The sequence below is a fragment of the Anolis carolinensis genome, chromosome 2, assembly GCF_035594765.1.
Source record: "Anolis carolinensis isolate JA03-04 chromosome 2, rAnoCar3.1.pri, whole genome shotgun sequence".
Classification (NCBI taxonomy): domain Eukaryota; kingdom Metazoa; phylum Chordata; class Lepidosauria; order Squamata; family Dactyloidae; genus Anolis; species Anolis carolinensis.
Genome location: NC_085842.1, coordinates 42,918,681 through 42,931,879, shown reverse-complemented (window position 1 = coordinate 42,931,879; position 13,199 = coordinate 42,918,681). Strand labels below are relative to the sequence as shown.

The 13,199-nt window shown below is 39.1% G+C and overlaps 1 protein-coding gene across 2 annotated transcripts in view; it reads left to right on the top strand.

Annotated features, from left to right (window-relative positions):
* lrig1 (leucine rich repeats and immunoglobulin like domains 1) overlaps positions 1-13,199 on the top strand; it is a 174,833-nt gene that overhangs the window by 150,746 nt on the left and 10,888 nt on the right. For both annotated transcript variants that reach the window (XR_010002531.1, XM_008105404.3), the window contains exons 10-14: positions 1,685-1,756; positions 3,535-3,606; positions 5,851-6,014; positions 10,585-10,905; positions 12,393-12,674. Coding sequence is in view for 1 of the 2 variants with exons in the window: in XM_008105404.3 (XP_008103611.1) it covers positions 1,685-1,756; positions 3,535-3,606; positions 5,851-6,014; positions 10,585-10,905; positions 12,393-12,674 (911 nt within the window). In the remaining variant the exon portion in view is untranslated. The remainder of the gene's footprint in view (positions 1-1,684; positions 1,757-3,534; positions 3,607-5,850; positions 6,015-10,584; positions 10,906-12,392; positions 12,675-13,199) is intronic.

Genomic DNA, 13,199 nt, shown 5'->3' with positions numbered 1-13,199 from the left:
TTCCTCCATCGTAGGTGGTGGTTCTCAAGGTGGGGTGTTTTACTGACCCTAGGATGCTCTGCATTCTCAACACATAATCTGATTTTTATACACTGAAAAAAGTATTGAGATACTTCTCACAGTGAAAAATGAAATACAATAAGGCTTTGAGAACTCATACATACCTTCCTAAATTAATTTATTTTGGAATTGGAATCTCCTCTGTCATCAAGCACATTTAAAAACAAAACAAAACACCAAGGTAAAGACCAGAAATTAGATATTAATAATAGGATAAAGTCTTCCAGAGCACCTTGAACAAAGACTCTCCTGTCCAGTTTAGCCAATATAACAGGGAAACCTTAGCACATTTTCAAATTGGTGAGAATCATTGATTTGATTAGTCCAGCTAAGTTTACATGACTAGGAAATCCATGGTGCATTTTTGTATGAAGAGGGCAGAAAGAGGAACAAATACTGCAGGATATATTTCAGGTCCCTTAAGTACAATTGGTTGTCTTTAAAAAAAAGAAAAGAAAAGTAAACCTCTTGCTGAAGAGAATATTGAGAACACTGCAACAGTATATTTGAGAGGCGAGAAAGCAAAAATAGAGGAGGGGGACCCACTCATAACCACTTTCCAAATCACATGACTTTTGAGGACCTGTGATTCATGATGTTGAACTAGAGAAGCTAGCAATACCTAGACTTAATCATCATGTCTTTCCAGCCTCTTATATAATAGGGCCAGAATTGTCATACTTTCTGGTAATCCCAAAATGGCTTTCTAAACAAGGCACAGATTCCCATTTTGGCTCTGTTTTGAGTCATATTGGGGAGTGATGTGTCATCTTCTAGTAGTAAATGTGTTCATGGGCATATTGTAGAAAAATTCTATTTCTAAAACCACTTCCCCATTATGGGCTGTGTGGCTGCAGAAATATGCATTCAGCTGTCAAAACCGTCTAACAATTAAGAATAGAGTAGGATACCTACTGAATGCAGTTTTTTGGAGAGTGTGTGTATGCTTTTGTCAGTACTTTACTAAGTCATTGAAGGCATAGGTGGAACATAAATAAACCTATTGTATTGCTTGCAAGCACCTTTCATTGCTATATGTTGGGTAGTTGCCATTAAGTGCTTTTTAAATGATGATAATTTACAATATCAGTAAAGATGTTTTGGCCTTCTGATGCGTTTGGAAATTTCTTGAAAGAGTTCTCTCTATCTCACCCCTCTTGCTCCCATGGTTTGGAAACCTCATAGGGTTCCCTAGGTACTATTGGCCTGTGTTGTAAAACATTTATTACGAACTGTGAAAAGATTAGGAGTGAAATGTGTTGAGGCGAGTCCAGTGTCTCCTTTAAACTGCTTTCTGATTGATAAGGGAAGGTCAGCCCATATTCTGACTTCCATTTTCCAGCAACCAAAGCAAACCTGACTTTTTAATGCAGTACAGAGTGTCCTGTGTAAAGCTATCATCGCTATTAAGTTCTAATAAAGATAAAGTTATTTAATTTCAGTGGAGGGGAGAGGGTACACATACTTTGGCTTCCTTAATCTCCACAGATCGTATTCCCAGCGCCTTATTTGGGGATGTTTCATCAGATAGAGCCATGCTAATTGGGTCTTTTCATTTTCTTTACTTTTCCTTCCCCACCCTCCCTCCATTGCTTATCTGACACTTGGTGTTTGGAAACTGCAGAACTCTGTTTGGAAACAAGATCAAGTCTGTGGCCAAGGAGGCATTCTCAGGCTTGGAGGCCCTGGAACACCTGTGAGTAACCCACAATGCTTTGCAATCTTGAAGAGAAGTGGCCGGGTGGGAGAGGGGGAAGTCTGCCAGAAGTGGTTGCTGGAAAGGCCTGCAAGCAATTTAATAGCATCTTTGTAAGCTGAGAAGCCAGTCCATTTGTGAGAGCCAGCTGCTTCCTTCTCATTATAAGTCAGCTCCAACTTTGCCTTTCCCCCCCTGCCTGGAAGAGAGTTATAGAACACATGGCCAATTTGCATGCTTTTAATTTTTTAAAAAAGAAACGTGTACATCTTATTTATTCAGATATTCTAACTTAGTGGGAAGTGTATCCTATTTCCTTGCCCATGCATTCCATCTCTCCTCTTCCATTGTCCATTTCCCTCCCCACCTAAACTTAAGTGTTGTATATTCAGGAAAGGGCGAGAAAGCCAACACATTACTACTACAAGAGTGGGTCACTGATGTTCCTTCTCTGACCCCCCGACCCAAGTGGACCGCCTAAGTTGCTGTTTTTAGCTGTTCTCTGACTGCTTGAAATGAACTCACAGAAGGCAAGCCAAATTAGGAGAACACGGGTGGCATATTTGGTCTGAATCCATTTGCCAGTCCCAATTGTAGACTCATTCATTTATTTGAATTTGCCTAAGTGTTGACTTATCATTCCGGCAATTATTTCAATGGCTCTGTTCCAACTGGGCATAAAAATGGGGTTTAGGCCTTTGTCTGCATTCCTGGCAGATCACACAGTGAATTGTTACACTGCCATTTTCAGGCTAAAACTTTGACAAAGATGTTCCACTATGTGGCTTGCCCTTTGTTTGCCTTCTTTAGCTGTGAGGGCACCATAGTTGAGAGCAAATTGATATAAAGCACTAAAGCACCCAAAATAAAGTACTGGGATTATGGGAAAAACCCATTGGGAGCCTAAAGGAATTAATCAAGTAGGACTTTTTGTTGCAAGTATATTCAAAATCTTCAGGTTATAATTTCAGCATCAGAGCTTTCCATCCCTTCTGAAAAAGAATGAACACTGCTTCCATGAATCATGGAAATGCCACCTAAAAATGGCATATTGACATCCGTAGTGCATATAATGCTTGTACAACATTCCCACAGGCTTAACAAAGTCCTGTTTTCTCCTTGCACTTGAGCTGTGCACATATAGCCAATAAAAAAGACATTTGGAATGAAAGTCTATCATATACAAATGCTCCAGCGCATGTATAATGCTCTAGAGCCTGTATAATATGCTTTGAAAAGACTGGGAGAGCTGGATGGGGGCATAGATTGTATGCATAGCATCTCAGTTCACGCTAATAACATTTTACGTTGCCGTGAATGGGCAAGTGGTTAGAACAGGACTCTATAGAGAACACCCCAGGATATTTTGAGAAAAAGGACTAGGTGACATCCCCTTTCCAGTCCACACATGAGCTGATTGGGCTGGCAGTTTAATCTTATTTCAATACTCTACCATATCTAAGTCTGCATGCTAGTTTATGGGGCCTAGCACAGGTTTTTGACATATACTACCCCCCTTTTTCAATAGAAAATGAATGACTAGAGACTTTATAAGTGTAGTGATGAAACATTACCCCCACTCCTTGATTGCCTCAAGTGGTTTTTTTCACTTTTCCAAATGGTAGGGCCACACTGGTGCTGTGAATGCCCCTGAAGCAAATTGGTAGTGTTCAAAGAAGAAATGTGCCTTTTCTAGAAGAATGGCTACAGAATTTTGTGTTGTGATATAGTCCATTGATGTGTATGTGTTAAAAGAAGAAAATGCTTCTTTTTTATAGGAACCTTGGAGCTAATGCCATAAGGTCTGTTCAGGAGGATGCATTTGCCAAGCTGAAGAACCTGAAGGAACTGTAAGTAAGAGGGCTATTAGCCTATATTGTATCTTTGAGCTATTGTTATGACATTTGCCCCTCCAGCACCAGCCAATTTCCCCAAGCACTCTCTCACTATTTCTGCTTTCCACTCACCAGCCTTACAAGTTATTTTTACAGTAGAGCAGATGTCGGGGAATCATCTCGCAGTCAGTAATGAGTGAAATTGGATCTTCTCAGCATCTTCTTTCATTGGGCTGCATCTGTGCCCTTATTCATCTCTGTTGAGGAAATCTAGCCTCCTGCTCTCTAGTCTTACAGAGCATTCAATGACAGACTCAGTTTCTGACAGCAAATCTGTCTTTCGTTTTCATACCTGCGTCTCCAGTGCCCTGACATTTAGAGTGATAAGCATGCCTTGAATTTGAGCCTTCCACCGACGAAGTTTCAGGATGGAAAACTATGTGCGTGCTAGATGATTTGATACTTCAGCAGTGTGAGTGGGCACACTAAATAATAGGGCACACTAAATAATAAGCAACCCATCTTTAGATGCTTCCCACATTGCAAATGTTCCTTTATGTCGTACTGTAAAAATAAAATAAACTTAGTTGCTCATTCTGTAGGCAGAAAATTATAAATAAATTTATCCATAATTGTATGAGTCTGCACCCACCAGAATTCATTTAAACATAGCTTAAGATAATACCCATCATTCATGTGAACAGCATTTGGCCAGTACATGTATAATTTTTATTAGAGATTATAGAAAGCATGTTCATTCTGTTCAATATACTGCAGGGACCACATTCCTGCATGCGATGGGCATAAACTTAGATGATTTGGCGGGGAGCACAGGGCTACATACATTGAAATAAGAATTTTTTTTAACATCGGTTAGCTGTGGAGATTGTGTGATACCTCAAAGTTCAAATACTTTTGGAAAAGTTATTTTTAATAACAGCTCCCAGAACCTCCAAGCCAGCATGCCTTTTTGGAATTCTGTGAGTGACAGGCCTGAATCCTATTAGTTAGCCCCATCTAGAATCAACTCGTTGAATCAGTTGTTGAATGGTGAGTCAACACGTAGGTAAATCCCATGGATTTAGTGGATTTATTCTAGTTGGGTCTTACTGTAGTATTCAGGCCAGTCTCAGAAGGTAACTATTCCAAGTATTGTACTGAATAGCAATGGCCAGGAATCAATGGTGGGAAAGGGCTGTTGGCTGTCTGCCCTGCTTGGAAAGCATCTTGTTGGCCTCTGTTAGAAAGAGGATGCTGGACCTGATGAATTCTTGGCTGTACTTAGATTCTGATCTGTACGGTATTTGTGTAATGTCTACCTCTTTTGAATAGCTATCTGATATTTCTGATCCACACATTATTTAGGGAAAGATACACAACAGAGTTGTGTTCTTTGACCTGCTTTGTTCAAATCAAATCAAATTATTGCTTCAGAAATAATGTCTGTCTTAGCTTTGCCATATTGGATTGGAGCTCTCCATAATTGAGTTGTTGTAACAATATTATTTAAATATTTAAAGGAAGAAAGTAACACCTGCTGATATCACCTTGGCCCATTTGGAGATGGATATTAGACTCAAAAACACCTTTTTAATAGTCTTTATACAAAATGTACTTGCAAGAAAGTTATGAATGGTTAGGAAACAAATCTTTTTTTTTCAGGCCCACTTATACTGATGTTTATCCATTGTGATAAACAATTGACTTGAAAGAAATTAAAAATAGCCAACTATGTTTTAAGTTAGAAGAGATTTTCTAATTTTTCATCTGGAGATAATTCTTATTCACCCTTGGTGACTAGCCAAGTGCCTCTTCACAAACTTGCTATGTAAATCACTTCATAATATTACATAGTCACTTATTTTTTAAATTAACTGAAGGAATATCTGTTTTGAATCTCATTGTAGAGTAGGCCCTTGTAGAGTTGAATGAATTGTTGTACAGTGAGTCAACACATAGGTACATGTTGATTCAAAAGGTCTACTGTATTAACAGCTGGATTCTGCCCACAGTAGTGAACACAGAAACTTGATCTGTTTCCCACTGTTTCCTTGTTTGCTGAGAGCTACGAAGTCTGCATTATTTTGGATACTTTGTATCACCGTATGTATGAAGATTCACATTAAGTACTCCTTTATTTCTTTTCCCAGTATTCGGCTTTCTCATTATCTTAGTGAAAAGCCAATACATACATGTTTTTCAGATTCTTGTGTTTGGGTTTTATAGATGACTTTTTGCATTTTGTTTGCTTCCCTCTAGCCACATAAATAGTGAGAGTTTCCTGTGTGATTGTCAGCTTAAATGGTTGCCATCGTGGTTAACCAAGAAGGAGCTACGACCATTTGTGGAAGCTACCTGTGCCCACCCAGAGTCATTAAAGGGCAGAAGCATTTTCGATGTGGTGCCAGAAAGCTTTGTGTGTGGTAAGTCTGGGCTGCAGCATGATAATTTTGAGGTTGCTTTGGAGGGCAGCCTTCACCCAGGAATGTGTATGCGCCTTGTGGCCAGCTTATTCTCATGTAGGCAGTGGAGTGAAATAGCTCCATTTGTATCCTCATATGCATTCATTCATTCCTTTATCTGTTTGTTTGGCTAGGATGTAACAATGGCTTATGCTCTGACTCTTCCTTGCCTAAGAAAATGCTATGAAAAATTCATGGGGGTATCCATTAGTCCACAGGCGACTTGAAAGTGTGCATGCATGCATGTGTTCTCACATATACATATACTAAGATTAAAAAAAGATGCAGATAGAAACACAATAAGTTATAATTTTAAAAAGCAAAGAAGTATGTTTCTTTCTCCCATGGCTATAAGTTCACTCCTGAACAGCTAGTCATTGAACAGAGTTGATGAGGGTCCGAGTAAACATCAGAAGTCACTGAAAATTATGCTTGTGCTAGAATGGCAATACCAGATGTTGCTGAATTGTATCCCTTATTTCCATATACCATAATCTGTTTTTTTCAACTTGAATGAGTTTGCCTGGAAGATTATTTTCATCTTGTCTCTTGAGCTTGTGTTCAACTCATTAGTTTTGTGTGTTCTTATTGCTGCTGTTCTTCCCTGTTTTTGTTGCCAATTGAGGAGCTTTATTTATTTAAAGTCTGAAAGGTACCAGAAAATAATTTCAGCCCACCATTCAAATGTGGTCAGATGCATGTCCCAATTTATTTTAGAACTTGTAGTGAACACTCTCTAGAAGCCACCTGTTTTAAGGCCAAACCCTTATGAGATAGGCAAAGGGCTTGTGGCCTGTGTTGCCAGCCTTTTTTTTTTTTTTTGCATGAGAACCATTCACCATCTTTAGTTAACTGTGACATGAAGTTACAGTTTAGTTAACTACTCACATTACTATTGTTTCAATAATGAAGAGGTGTGAATCGGCGATTCTCCAGATCAGAGGTCCCCAAATTAAGGCCTGTGGGCTGGTTGCAGCCCTCCAAGGTCATTTACCTGGCTCCCGCCCTCAGTTTTAGACTTAGGCTCGCCCAGTGTCTAAAATGACTTGAAGGCACACAACAACAACAATCCTAATTAACTTGACTATCTCGTTGGCCAGAAGCAGGCCCACACTTCCCATTGAAATCCTGATAGGTTTATGTTGGTTAAAATTGTTCTTATTTTAAATATTGTATTGTTCTTTCATTGTTGTTGTTTTTTGCACTACAAATAAGACACGTGCAGTATGCATAGGAATTTGTTCTTTCTTTTTTTTTCCAAATAATAATTCGGCTGCACAATAGTCTGAGTGATTGTGGACCAGTCCTCTGCTTAAAAAGTTTGAGGACCCCTGCTCTAGATGTTGGACCACAACTCCCACACACTATGTTGACTGGACTGATGGGTGAAGAACTCCAATAACATCTGGAAGGATTCCTTCTACTATTATAGCACACACAGGGCTGTCTGTGAGATTTTTTAAAATGAGAAAGGATTGTTATGATGTGAGGATTAGCATTTTTCTTTTGAATAATCTATTATTGGTCCTTTTTATGCTACCAATTCAGGGAGCCATTCTGAACTAACATAGTTAAGAGATGAACCAACACAGAACAGCTGCATAATGCTTTTTTGTTGTTGTTCTTTTAAAATGGGATAGTTCAAAAGTTTAAAGCTACAACCAAAGTTGCTGTTGCTCATTCTCTCTTCCCTTTAAATGAAATGATTTCCAGGAACTTGCTTCTCCCTTTGTTCAGCTTGCTTGTTGATGTAGAATGGAAGCTGTCATAATTAATTAGACACTACTAGGTTTGCACAGAGAATGACAGGACTGGGAAGATCCCTCAACTGTGTTGAAGTATAATCTATCATCCTTAGTTGGAGTATGTCCACCGAAAAAACTGCAATCAGATAGGCACAGAAATCCAGATACGTGTTCAGAGTACAGGAACATCTCTGTTGCATCCATGATCTCATTATCCAGCTGTATGTGTGTCTTTTTATGTTTAAGATGGTTAGGAGTCTCACTCATGAGAAAAAAGCAGAATAAAAATAAGTAAATAAATAAAATAATTAGGAAATCAATAGGCAACAACATAGATAACGCTATACTTCTGCCCAGCATAGCACAGTTACCAGTGGTGGAAGCCTCACCTTGTTTATAGCATGAAGTTGGTTGCATTATGTTGAGAAAAACAGCAGTGCTTGGGAAACCAGGTCATGTGTCACAACACAAATAGGAGGAGTTATGCTCCCCAAAAAAGGGCTATAATACATTACTCCACTGTTCAGCAATGCAGGCACACCCTTTAATTCTGAAAGATGAATTGGCTCTGGGCCAGCACATTGAAGACCACATGCCAGAAGTGGGCACAACTAGACTTCAGATTGGGTGAAAATCATATAATGGGGTTTTCCACATTATTATTATTTATGCAGTAATTTATGCAGTAAAAGGGAAAAACTGAAAAAAATTAAAGAGAAACAATAAAGATAGAAGTTTAATCGTTGAATAAAAGCCTATATATAACTTTCAATAAAACATATGCCAGGGTCCAAAAAGATTATATGAAATTATCTATCTGCTGCACATTTAAATGTTGAAAATACTGTAAAGTTCTCTTAAGTCTTATTGAGTAATAGAAAGTGTTTATCATCTAGTATTGGAATATAGGTCTTAGACACACAAAAAACATGGAGAATTCACCTGATGGCCCTCCAAATCTAATGACACAATCCTCCCATTGATTCTGTTTTCTCATACTATATCTTCACGTGTACCTGAAAGCAGGGAATTGTTAATAGTATGACCAATTTGTCACCTTCCTTTCTTTTTGTCATCTCTCTTTTTTAGTGATGAATGTAGATGTAGATTTCTCATGTGGATAGTGCCTTTCTACAGAAAGGTTTTATTAAATCCCACCATTGAAGTGTTTGGGAACTGTCCAGCTCATAGCAACATTTTTTTTTCTAATAATAGACCACCAGTTGCAATCCTCCTCTATGCACATACCAACGTTCCTCTCCTATAAAGAATGTTAGATACGAGCTTGTCAATGAAACCTCGAAATAAACTGCATATGTTTACTATTCCTCCTGAGACAGCTCAATGTCATGGAAACACCAGCTCACATAAGTCGTCCTTTGACTTTATAGTACCATATATGGGTCGTGGGGTCCTAACTTGCACATAGCTGGGAAAAAGCTAAGAAGAAAACATTATACATGCTATCTGACTGCTCCACTCGTAGTATATTCTGGCCACAAGTTTCCCAACTCAGGGGGAAGCAGTCCTGTATTTTATACTTGTACTTTCTCTATTTCTTGAATTGATTTTCCATCTCTAATACACTGGCATTGAAAACATTTTGGACAATATTCCCTTACAATGTTGCAGTAAATCAGGAGGCAGAGCTGTGCCTGGGAGATGTCTAGCAGCCATTATACTATATAGTTGGGAAAATAGTGTTGGGCAAGGATAAACCTTGTCCAACACCCCATTCTTTCATTTCACAATTCTTTAATTTCACAAGGAAGGTATCTTTTCAAGGGCAGATTTTATCAGGTCTGGTGTGTTCTAAGTTGGTTAGTAACCAAGAGGTTGGTGTAACCGAGAGCTATGCCATATACATCACCAACAGGTTTCTTGTCTAAGTCTTGAAACCTACATGAGATTTGACTGCAGCCTGTCCATTTTGAGTTTCTTCTTTCCATTACTATGGCTGTACTTTAAGGGCTGAGGGTTGGGAGCATGCAGAATGTTTAACATGAAAAACAGAGTTGCTGTTTGTGTGACTAACAAATTAAGCTGCCTGGAATTTGGCTAAACCAAATAGGCTTTGCTGTTGGGGCCCCAAGAGCAGAAGCCTTTGCTTTGGAAGAGTGACAAGCAGGTCCATCTGCCATTCCCTTCAATGCCCTTGTGCCAGGATACTATCCCGCCTGTCAGCACTTGTCATTCGTGACATTAATTGCAACAGTTGCTATAACTCTTAACAAATTATCAATGTCAGTGTGTGGTAGCAACAGTTGGAGGCATCTCATAGTGACCAGCCAACATAAGGAGGTGGCAATAAGATACATGTATGTAATTATTTCTGCATACCTTGGAATTCTTTTCCTCACTAAAATAAACTGGCCAGATGATTTCTCCCTTTACCAAAGCATGTATATAGCATTATATTTTGCCAGAGGCCTTTGTTTTCACATCATATCCAGTTAAACCTGGTTATCTAACATGCTACCTGCACCAAGAAAGCATAAGTTGAATTCTTCCTCATGTTGTGTGTGTATCTTATTGCAGTACAGATTCATGTATCCAAATAGTTTTGGGTAAAAGGAATCGGCTGTAACATGTTTCTGCCAACCCAGTTGTTTTCACAGTTGACAGTTGTTGAAAAATACTGAGAATAGTCAAGTTCTTTATGTGAGAAATTATATTGCCACCTTGGAAGTTGGGGTCCTGAATGGGGGGGGGGGGGTGCAGCCACTCATAGCCCTGGCTCCTGAAACTTGCTAAAATGAAAATATTGGCATTGTGCTTTTTTCCAGAGGATTTCCCAAAGCCCAAGATCATTGTTGAACCAGAAACTACAATGGCTGTCCTCGGCAAGGACATCCGCTTCACCTGCTCCGCTGCCAGTAGCAGCAGTTCCCCCATGACCTTTGCTTGGAAGAAGGACAGTGAAATCCTACACCATGCGGAGATGGAGAACTTTGCCCACGTTCGAGCCAGCGATGGGGTTGTGATAGAGTACACCACCATCCTCCACTTGCGCCATGTCACTTTCTCCCATGAGGGTCGCTACCAATGCATCATTACCAATCATTTTGGTTCCACCTATTCTCATAAAGCTCAGCTTACTGTTAATGGTGAGTCTGGGGCAGCTTCATAGTGTCATAGGTTGCTGTGACAAAAAAGTGGAAAGAACCTTAAATAGGCAAGCAACAATATTGCTCTTCCTCAAATGAATGTGCCAAAAGACTAGGTCTTTCTGTTTATATTATCTATATACTGCAGAAGAAATGTTGAGACCTGAAATTGATAGGTCACCATAAATCAGAGTTAGCTTGAGTGCATATTATAAAAACAACAAAAAACCTTATGTATTTATGAGCCCAAATATGTACATTATTTATAGAGTTTTGTTGAAAATTATATATTTTATAGATGTACTAATTATGTACATAATTACGTACTTACATATATAAATATGTCCATAATTGTGCTATTTTTTATTCCTTTTCCTTCGTTAATGTGTTTTTCTATTGGTGTCACTCTCCTATGTTAACACAGTTAATTTAAACACATTTCTTTTATGAAGCCTCACATTTTAGTTCTTTAATTTCACAAGGAAGACATTTTTGCAAGCACAGGTTTTATGAGGTCTAGAGTATGTAACATACAATTCAATATAAAGTAGTAAAGCTCTGGGGAGGTAGATTGCATCAGATTGTAGTAGTTGGGATGCACTCCCACTGCTAAGGGTGAAAAGTGTCTGAGGGTCAGAGACCACACCACAATCTTTCACTCATTACAGTATGGGTTGTATCATGTTTGCGCAATCTTGGAGTGGCAGTTCCTGCTGAAATTTGACACTTGTTCTTGAAACAAGTGGAGCATCCCTTATCCAGAATTCCAAAATGCAAAATACTCTAAAAATGTCCATATTAGTGGTTGAGATAGCGACACTTGTGTTTTCTGATCATACAGTGTACACCAACTATGTTTCATGAACAAAATTATTTAAACTTTTAAAAATACCTTGGGGTATGCTTCCAGTCTGAAGATCACAGTCATTTGCTACCATTTGAAAATAATGATTTTTTTCTTCACATATGTAGATGAAGCCTTAGTCAATGTATCTTCATGTCCAGATAACTATGAGAGTTACAGACAAAATATTACCATATAAATGTGGATATTGACACTGTCCCATAACTGAAATGCATTTTCTAGACCAAAGTAGGTCCTTCCACTTTTGCAAGGGTTAGGAGCACAGGACCCCTGAAGAAGCAGAAATAAACATAAATACCCCTCTCTCCTACTATTTTTTTCTATCATACTTCTCTAGGAAAGTGATATAGCTAACTTTCCCTCCCTGCTCTTTAAAGGCTCAGCACTGTAATTATTTTCTCATTTTTAGTAGAACTTTGTGTTGTCTCCAGTTGGTGACAAAAAAAGCAGTGACACAATGCAGTGCAAATTCTTGGAAGGGTTTGGGAAGCTATTGGGGATGCTACCACTAGCATAGAGTCTTGTGGTAGCAAGGAATAGGGTCAGATGGTGGGTTACTTTGAAAGCATGACCAGTGTTCTTGACAAGTCCTCCTTTCAATTCTCCTTTTTGTCTTTTCCAGTGTTGCCCTCCTTCCTGAAAACTCCTTATGACATTGCAGCCCGGACAGGGACAACAGCCAGGCTAGAGTGTGCCGCTGGTGGTCACCCTACTCCCCAAATTGCTTGGCAGAAGGATGGAGGCACTGATTTCCCTGCAGCTCGTGAGCGCCGGATGCATGTCATGCCCGATGATAATGTTTTCTTTATCACCGATGTAAAGATTGAGGACATGGGCATTTACAGCTGCACGGCTCAGAATTCTGCTGGTTCTGTGTCAGCAAATGCTACTTTGACAGTGCTAGGTAAGGAAGTTTACTGCCTTTGAGAATGACCAGAGGCCCTTTCATGCTGCGCAGTTATAGTGCTATTATTCAACTTTAATCTTCAGGACTGCATTTTATTGAGTCTTGGGATTTGCTTATTTGGTGAGGCGGAAGAGGAATTCTCTGGCTGAGGACTCTTAATTATTCCTACCTAAACTGCAAATCTTGAGATTTCATAGGGTGGACTCAAGGGAGCCTTAGCACACAGTTATAGCACTGCGATTACGCTTTAACTGCCATGATTGCAACATGGGGATCCTAGGATTTTTAGTTTGTTGAGGGGAGGCACTAGAGCTCTCTAGCTTAAATTTCTAAATATTTTTAAACTCCAAATCCCAGGATTCTCTAGAATGTTGTCATATATTAAAGGCACTTATTATTATAATTGTATAGTGTGAATGGGCCTCTGATGTTGGTGGAGATGCATGGCAAGTACAATAATTATCTATAACTCCTTCTCCTCCTCCTCCTCTAAAATCAGACATGGTATATGGAGTTTGTATA